Consider the following 9740-nt stretch of genomic DNA (forward strand, 5'->3'; position numbering starts at 1 on the left):
GTCTGAGATGTGCCTCTCCCGCAGTGAAGCTGTGCTTTCGCTTCGCTATGTTTTCTTGTGCTCCTCTCTATTTTCTTGTGCTTTGCTATGTTTTCTTCGACTGCGACTGCCTTTCTAACAAATATTTCTCCCTTGTTTCCTTTCTCCTCCTTCCTCCTTAAACATCTTTTCTATTATGTTTATGTCCCTTTTTTACTTTTTTCTTCTTTTCCCATTCCTTTTTGATCCAAACTTTTGTCATATTTACCATTTCATGTTGTTCATCTCTCCAACACTCATTTCATACATCTTCAATACTCATTTTCTAACCGTTTAAATCTGCTCTCCTCATTTTGTTTGCTTCTTCTAAACTCTTTCGCCACGACACAACTCGCTCCCTTCTCCGGCTAAAAAAATGTGTCGTCTTGCATGTCCGCTTCTGTCCATTGTTTTTACGTTTCATTCCAAAACTACAAACCCATTGGTGACTACCTAAAACCGCCGTTACGATTTGGTTGCATTTCCACTTCAATGTCACTCATCATCGCCTCGATTTTTGTTTTTCTCTTACGGCTTTGCGCTTTTTTTTGTTTCATACTTTGATTTGCCTACCTTTTTTGTTTCTCGCTTCCCGAACCCCCTTTAATCTCCCTGTCGCCGACGATACAGAATGCTATCCGCACCAATCTGTCGCTGCATAAGTGCTTTGTTCGTTACGAGGACGACTATGGATCGTTCTGGATGGTGGACGATCGCGAGTTTGTTAAGCGCCGCCACCTGAGCAGGGGCCGCCCCCGAAAATTCGCCGACTTCCAGAATCTGCCGTCCCAATTGGCCGAGTAAGCCGGAACGGAGAACGCTTGAGCTGACGTCTTCGCAGAACTGACCTCGTTAAAGGCCTGCTATTAGAGAGGTCAGGGGCGAAATGTAGGACGTCGGTCTCGTAGAGGATCTAAGTAGATGAGATCTTGCACTCTCGAAGGACAGATCTTTGGTATCCCTATTTCGCTTGCTGCCAAAATTCGCAGACTGACCTTGTTAGAGGCTTGCTGTTAGAGAGGTCAGAAGCGAGATGAAGGATGTCGATCTCGTAGAGGATCTAGGTAGATGAGGCCTTGCACTCTCAAAGGACAGATCTCTGCCATTAGTACTTCCCCTGCTGCTGAAACTTTCGTAATAAATGTGAACATTCAACCTGAGATGAAGTTTAGTGTTCTGCAAGCACTCTATTGGTTATTTCTTTCAAGGGCCGTAGTCTTTCGTAAAATTCCAATCAATAACCCCTTACAAAGCAGTTATTAACACTTTGTGAAAAAAATAATTTAGTGAAATCGTGTTCGCTTCCACTAATGCAGTTCCCCCTATTGGATACCGTAACTCGATGTATTCTGTCTGCCTTGAGACTAAAAAAATATTCCTTGATTAAAAGAAAAGTGTAACTGTTCCTTTGACAATGCAAGTGAGCAATAGTTCACGGGAATAGGACCATAGAAACAAGTCTAGGGGAGGGCCCTCTGAAGTAAGATTCGTCGAGAGAATGGGCCCACCTCTGCTTGCATGCCCTTCATCAAGCACGCTTTTGCAGTAACTGCATTCTGTGACCCTGCCCTTTGCTCCTGAATTGTTTATTAATGTTTGCTGCTCACTTCCAATTCTTGGTTTTTGGTGGTCTTGAGTAGTCACTGATGTGGTTTGTGTCCTGATTTGTTATATACGCATTTGGTTCAGTGTAGAAGCCTTTGAAATGGAAGAATTCCTAGCGCATTCCAGATGATGCTAATGAACAAATTGTGTTGGCCGGCATGTGCTAGAAATTCTATCGTTTTTAAATGGCTTGCCTACAGAAGTGGTACTGTAGCACTGAGTGTAGATTCAGTGTAGATATAGAACGTGCTAGAAGTAGTTTACTGCCAAGATCTTAAAACTGTAGTTTTGAACAGCATAGATAGAATTAAAAACCTTATGCTGTTTGCATTGTTCCAATTTGAAAGAGCCTTTACAAGAAAATTGTATGCAATTAAAAGAAAAACTTCCAGACAATATAAAAGAAATTTGAATATTGGAAGTTTTGCATTTAGGCATTTGCAAACAGCTTTTGGTCATTGCTGACCCATGCAGTAACTTGCTGAGTCACCCATCATTACCCTTTATTTTGAATGAAAGACATTCAGTTTTTCATGGTATTGCATTATGATACATAGAACGCTGCTAACTTGTAGTGCATGAAAGCCAGCTAATAATGCATGATTTTGTGTGCATGCTATTTTAATATGTAGCATTTTCAATTCAAACAATGAATGTGAAAGTCATAACGTTCTGGTCACAACGTAGTGAGGGAAATAGGCAGCCTGTTTAATGATACTTAGTAAAAAATTGAAGCCTGTATACTTAGGATCAAATACATATACTTTCTGATAAATAACTGAAATCTGAGCACTCACCATCACTGTAAGACATCAGTGATTTGCAGTGAGTTGCAGCAGCTCGGGTGCCAGAACGTTTTGACGCACTATCTGAAGTTCACTGGTGTCACGGTTGGGGCCTCATGTTCTGATCCACTTTTTGACTCTGTATCCTATAGGGGCCTACCAGTGCCTTCCCAGCAAGTAGGACAGAGATCGGTCCGTAGTCCGACGCTCCAACAAAACCCTGGTCTTTACGGGGAGTCCCTTAACGCTTCACTGCAAGTAAGTTCAAGGCTTTGCATGTTAAGTAACTTCTCTCATGGGAGCTAATGTTTCTTAATCTGTAAAAATATTTATATTACACTAGCCACCTTTTTTAACTACTAGGTTTACAGCTACCCTTGGCAAAAGATGATACAATAAGATTGTACTAATTTTGATACCGAAATAAAAAAAATACTTTTCAAGTATATGTTTGGTGCACTCTGAAGGTTGCCCTTAATATACCTTTATAAGATGTTACTGACAGAATAAATAGGGGAGGGACCTGTGTTTATTATTTCAGTAACTTATAATCCCACCAACGTGCTCATCTTCTAAGCATATGTGCTGTATATTTTATACTTTTAGGGTACGCTACGCGCGTCGACCCGGTCATAATTAAGGTGCATGTGCTAAAAGTGTATTTATTATGTACAAGTAATACAGTAAATTCCGAGGACACCGAAGCACTTCTTATGAGTTGTGAATGCGAAAGCATCAATGTCGTACCGCTCCCTTAGTTCGTCTGTGGTGCACTAGCATAGACGGCCACGTTTCGCTACTGCCGAGATTGTGGCCGCCGAGGATATAGATGCCCCAGGCGCCGCGAGGAGCAGAAGCAACCGCAGCCCCCAGCCTTCCGGCGTCGACTGACACGAGAGCGACCGCCGAGCGCGCTCCTTCCTGGCGTGCGGGCCGCAGCGCCAGGAAGAGGGCTTCTCTGTGGGGTGGCGTTCCTTGGAACCATACGCGTCCCGGCCTATGGCTATATAGGAGCTGTTTTGCTGGAAGTTCCTTTCGCGTCTCTCCATGGTTACTACATCGGTTACAGGCGACGCCGGCTCCTGGGAATTTCTTGCATGTTTTGCGCGGTTACTGGCACCGCCGGCTCTGCTCTATGGACAGTTAATGCTTTCGCATTAAAAATACACACTGTAGAATACCTTTTGAGGTGTATTATTATTCAAGTACAAAAGGAGTACTCTTTTAGTGTATCGCATTTTGCCAAGGATGGTGCTAGATTTGCCTTCATTCTGGCTCTCTCTAACCATAAGAATAGCATTTCGCCACTGATACCCTGTTTTATGCAAAGGTAGACCATGTGGGATCTATTCACCCTTGTCATTCTGGCCACCATATTGTTGCTAAGTCTTCATAAATTTGCACAGATTGTAACACCGTTACGATGCGTGAAAGCATCCAACGTAATTGCAGAATGGCAAAAACTATATCCCTTCGCACAAAGTCCGACATAGATCGAACCCGCAATGATTGGTTCTTTCGATATTTCTTTCTCAACCGAGAGGCTGTCGTGTACTCAGACACAGACTGTCATGTACTCAGACACAGCATAAGCACCAGAATTTGTTCACCGGTCACCTGTTCGAGTAGAACAGAAAGCGTCAGCGAAGTGTTCGCACGAACTTCTATGGAAACCTGGGGCCCTCGACTCGTCAGGCAGATAACCGGGGCCGAAGTTCATCGAGCCCACTGAATGGAGTTTCGAGACGATGACGCAGCAATTTTGTCACATAAGTACAATCGGCGCCCTCCGCGAACTTTTGGCTCCAACTTTGTGTTTGACGAGTCTAGCACCCCAGATGGCCCTCTGAATGTCCATGAAACATTCATGGCACCTTAGGACATTCGAGAGGACGTCCCAATTGGGGCCATGTATGTGACCACGGTGTGCGACGCAGTGTGCTTTCCTCAACACTGTCGATGCCAGCAGTGGTACGGATCACTCTCCGCACACCCCTCCAGCGAACCGACTCACCCCACTGACCAGGATCTCCCTCATCCCTCGCAGGCAGCGCTGGCCGAGAGCAACCTGTCATTCCTCAGTGCAGCAATTTCTGGGACAGCGGTGAGCACGGCGGCGTCCATTGCGGGTGTGCCCAACGTCATGCCCGGACCCCGGCCGTCGAGCGTCGGCAACGGACCCCTCAGCGGCGCCCTCGTGCTGCCCCCCGTTGCGGGGGCGGACAACGCCGCAGAGCGGTTCGTCGCCGGCATGCTCGGCCAGGGCTTCCCGGGGGAGAGGCTCCCCAGGTGAGGCGCCATCTTGCTCTACCCTCCTATACACGCTCGCTGCTGCCCAGGCGGCACAGGGGTTTATGTGTTTCTACGGGATGTCCATAAAACATTAGAATACCCTGGGGGTGTCTGCAGGCAGAACCATGTGTGCTGTCAGGGTAATTCTATTAGGACAGTTCAAGCGATTTGTGTGTCAACCGATACCGTTTATGTACATGCAACCACCGATATGATTTCACATAATAAACCTGCGTTTAGCCACGGGGGTCCGGTGGTAGAATGCTCCACTAAGCTTTGCACGTTTTAAATAAAAGCTCTCAGTGTTTCCAGCAAAGAAGCACATATCTTTCATTTTGCGGACATAAGGACAGGAAGGATTTTGTACAAGCGGCTCCGCCGCAGTCGGACTGGCAACGCTGAGGGGTGAACAGTTATAAGGCATCTCTTCATCGTAGTAAGAAAGACACATTAAAAACATGGTGTAGCTTTATTGTGGTTCTGATCACCTCTTCCAAGTTACTAGTGTACATGAATGCGACAATATATAAAAAGTCGATTTATTTCTATTACAAAATTGTAGTAGCGTCTATTTATACTTTGCAGAGTCCTGCGGGTTTTTTGTTAAAAATAAATATTTGTCCTAATGCTTGAGTAGTAACATTAAAACTGTGAAAAATGGTCCCGGATTTTAGTCTACTTTCTTAAAGAATTATGCTTGTAAAAGAAGCGTTCTTCGCATGCTGCTGCCCCGTGCCATTCAGTCACCCCTGAAGAGGAAGCCAAGCAGGTTTCTAAACATTGGGTTACTTTATCACGGCTTTTGTAAATTAGTGTATTTCCTATGTATTACTATTTTTATCTAAGTCTTCAAGAAAAGCCATGTCCCCTTTTCTCAATTGTACAGCATTTCTTTGCCCCATACCTGGCTAAATATCTGATTTGATCCAATGTTGCCTTGTTTGAGATTTAATTGAAGATGCTGATAAAAATAGCAAATGAATAAGAATAGCTAAGAAGCATTGCAGAAATGTACTCCTTTTTGTACCTTAAAGCGAAGCTGAAGCGGTTTTGTATTTGATGAAACTCACTTCAATCATCATCATTTGACCTCCAGGATCTCGAATATCAAAATTAGTTTTTAATTTGGTACATAGAGGCTGCAGAAAATCATTTTTAAAGTACCGCCAAAGGCCCTGCCTCCCGGAGCGTGACGCCCCAAAAGGAGTTTTCGGAGTCTCCGCTCTCACGCACCTTCAGCGCCTATCAAAGCTATGCACGTGCACTCGAGCAATATACCTGGCAAGCTTGCAATTGCAGGCGTGTCCCTCGAGCGACACGCTCTTGGCGGCCGAAAGACCCTGTTATGACGTAGCGACTGGTCGGAGGGTTTCTGTGTTTTCTCCGTTTAGTTGCATCTTCGGGGAAAACTAACGGGATATTCAGATTCATGGGATAAGACTACGTTAAATTCAACCTCTGTCTCATAAAAAAAAACAAAAAAAAAACAACAACAAGTGTTTCAGCTTTTGTTTACATAATCTTGGTTGAAATTCTTCAGGAGTAGTTTCTCACCTTTTGTCCTTTTTATTTCCACAGCAATGGCGTCCACATAAAGCAGGAACCAGAAGTGGAAGAGCCAAGCAGCGACCTTGAGGAGCAGATGGAAACCTCCGACCAACTGGTCACTGCCTCCATGGTCGAGGAAGCGGACGGCAGCGAGGAACCACGGCCCTCTGAGGGCCCCAGCCTCGAGTCCATTCCCCAGGACGGCGCCGACCGCGAGGACGAAGAAGAGGCCGAAGACCTGTCCCTGTCGTCGTCGACGACGACGCCGTGCGAGACACCCGTCTCCAACTCAACGTAGGATCTCCACTTCTTGGGTCGTCGGCGGCGCCCCTCTGTAGGAAAGGCGCAGCGGCACGAATTTCATTTCGGCCCACAGTGAGCAGCGAGCACGGCCGGTCGGCAAAAGCGCCGGCAGTATTTTTTTTTTTCATCATACCTCAAAACACAATTACCTCAGTGGATGAATGATGGCGGGACCGGAGGTAGATGCGTCCGCCGTGTCTCCAGGCGGTTCATGCCGAGACGGCGGGCTCGGTCCTGGAGTAAGGACATTCGGGAAGGACGGGGGAGTGAAACGAAAGCAGACGGGAGGGCCAATTGTCTCTTAGATTTCTTTTCTATGCGTGTGTATATGTGTCTCTCTTCGTGGCCCTCTGGTTTGCCCCCTTTTCTTCCTTGTCTTTCTTACACTGCCTCCCTTGGAGGACCGAGCATTTGTTCCTAGATGATGGGAGATCAAATTCCTCTTTCCCTAAGCCAACTCGGCACCCTGTCTGCCGCCTCGATACGCTGCCCAAAAGGCAAACTCCTGGTGGCACGCAGCGGGAACGGGTAACGGTTCAGGACTGAGGAAAGATACTACCCTGACGCGTCTGTCTGGTTGTCTCCCTTCCCCTAGAAAAAAAGAAACACTGTGAACAGTGATTCGAAAGATGTTCTCTCCGTGGCGTTCCAGACGTAAAAAGTGATTGTGGATGACATGGCGCTAAGAGCCCAAGGCGACGGGACGATCCGTTCCCGTTCTCTCCAGTCTGCCCTCCAAGTTCGCACGACATTCTTAAAGCAAGCAGGCGATGAAGCGCTCGAGGTAGCGGCAAAACTAGATGCATGCAGACCACTTTCCCCCTTTTACCCAATGTGAAGAAGGATTACGTATAGAAGGAAAGCAGCTGTTCGTACATACGTTGAGTGTGATCGCGACACACGACTTAGCTACTAGACGAGCCTCGGCAACATGTTCCTGTGTGCATATCGTTCGACTTGCAACGACCTTCCTAGATTAGCAGAAAACGAAGCGCGAGAAATGCGCGATCGACAACTAGTAAGACGAAAAAAAAAAAAAACGTTGCAGGGTTATTAGTATAACCTCTGTCTGTGTCCACTTCCCCCAACTGTGTGCATGAAGGTGGGAAAGAAATGAAAAAAAAAGTGTCAGTTTTTGCAGTTTCCGTAAACACTTCTAGAGACAGCAGTCCACCACTCTCCCAGTTTAGGCAGTAGCCGTGCAAATACGTGGTAGGAAACTCGTACCGTGTTCTTCCACGACACGTTTGGGAAAAGACATCGGTATTGTTTCTTTTCTTTTATTTTTAATTACACTTGATCAGCGGCGAGGTTCAAAACCTTTTTACTAGAAGCAAGAAGATTGAAGGTTGCGGCCAAAAGAATCTTCAGAAGGATTAGTTGAGAGAGCGAACTGATGTACTTGACCTGGATCGTATGCTTTTTAATCAATTTCGCTTTGTTGGCTACGAACCGCCACCTGAGTTTACAGCGGGTGGGAATAATTGGAAATTTATGCCGGGGGCGAGACAAGTTTGTAGAAAGTCGTTCTGCTTCTGTTTCCTAGCCATCCATCCAATCTTTGGGGTTGTGTTTAAGAGATATTTCGAGGGTGTTTGTTGCTGCGTCTTTTTATTTTGACTCATTCCTGGTATGGTGGGAGCCATGATGTGGGCTCCTCAAGTTCACCCAGTCATCTGAAAATCAGCGTCTATTTCTTTTTTGTGCAGTTCTATTCAAAGAATGCAATTTCATATTTTTTTAGTTTGTTTGCAAATGTACAAAAACGAGACGCACGAATGGCTTGACCTTTTTCTTTTCTTTTTATGTTTGCTCTGACTTTGTTTCCCTCGTAGCATTTCACTCCATCCTGATTTCGGCGTGTTCTGTTATCTGTAATCTGAACAATGACATTGAATTCTTTGTGAAATACATTTGTTCGCACGCTTTTTGTTATCAACGTGGCTGTTGCGTTGCTTTTTTGTGTTGCAGTTTAATTACCATTTCTTTTCTTCCCATCTATGCTGTTATTGTGCATGTAAACCTTGACACATAACTTTAGATTTTTCTCATTTTCTTCTCTCTGTTCAGTGCCTTTATGCTCTGTATTTTCTTGTGTTTGTTTATGAGTCAGCGACGTCCCTACAACGCCATTGTTTCATTTTCTCACCTTGTAACTTCTTGACGTTGGAAACCAGTGAATTTACTGTTTGTGCTAGTTTTGAGTATAAACTATATTGGGAAAGAAAGAAAGCAGGAGGAAAAGCATGCTCCTTTTTTTCTTTTTATCATAGTTATTGCTTACTTTGTGTCATCGCTCTCCGTTTTAGAATCGTTTGTCTACTGTCATGGATATATTTTAGTAATATAATTATATTACGAAAAAGAGACTAGTTTGTACAACAGAGCAGACAGCCAGAGAGTAAAAACTGACAAACAAACGGAAAAAAACATTGTTTCCAAGGTATTTATTGACGAATGTACATAGAAACATTTATGACACCTGACTTGAGGCAGAAAGGTTGATGTGTGCAAGTTTGCGGTCTTTTTGTTTTGCATTATTCTTTTAATTCTTATCTTCGACATAGTCATCTGTTATCATATCAATCTTTTTTCGTGTGATTGTGACTTTTTTTTGCTTTACTTTACAATTACGATGCTGTGAAAGGAAAAATGTGACCAGGCCCTTTGTTTGGTTAAGTTGTATGGTTATGATGTGTCATTGTCAAGAATCATGAGATAACATTTTTTTTCTTCTTCCGTGGGCAGAGCGACACAGGTCAAGTCATGCAGAAACTGTGTGGATGTAGTGTTCCGTTCACGTTATCACACATATCACTCCTCGCTTGAAGTACTTAAGTCCGCCGCATACATGTTCAGGCTTCTTGAAGTCACATATCCACAATGTTTTCAATACAGTATTTTCATCCTGAGTTTCTTGGTCTCTGTTTTCCTTGGTTGCTTTTGGTTTGCAGACTCACGACTTAAGAAGTTCATGTTTAGTGGTGGAAAGCACCCTACAGAGTCAAAATTATGCAGGTTCAGGTAGGTTTTCAACACTTACAATGACTGACTTTAGACCCTCGAAACTGATAGGAAAAAGGTGCGATTGAAATTAAATAATTTATTTAGATAATAAAAATCGCATTTTTATGTGTTTTTTTTTATAAAGAGACACAGGTAGTCTTGGTGCCAGTTCATTTATTCCAT

At 44.4% G+C, this 9740-nt stretch overlaps 1 protein-coding gene across 4 annotated transcripts in view; it reads left to right on the plus strand.

Moving 5' to 3' along the window:
• The window catches only part of LOC8042391 (forkhead box protein P1), a 382801-nt gene extending 373338 nt beyond the window's left edge, over positions 1-9463 (plus strand). For all 4 annotated transcript variants that reach the window (XM_029976908.4, XM_040502413.2, XM_029976906.4 and 1 more), the window contains 3 exons: positions 2561-2666; positions 4456-4697; positions 6279-9463. In XM_029976908.4, the coding sequence (XP_029832768.2) occupies positions 2561-2666; positions 4456-4697; positions 6279-6546 (616 nt within the window). In that variant the 3' untranslated portion in view covers positions 6547-9463. The remainder of the gene's footprint in view (positions 1-2560; positions 2667-4455; positions 4698-6278) is intronic.
• Positions 9464-9740: the final 277 nt, after the last annotated feature.

This window comes from Ixodes scapularis, unplaced genomic scaffold (genome assembly GCF_016920785.2).
Source record: "Ixodes scapularis isolate PalLabHiFi unplaced genomic scaffold, ASM1692078v2 PGA_scaffold8__174_contigs__length_109621045, whole genome shotgun sequence".
NCBI lineage: Eukaryota > Metazoa > Arthropoda > Arachnida > Ixodida > Ixodidae > Ixodes > Ixodes scapularis.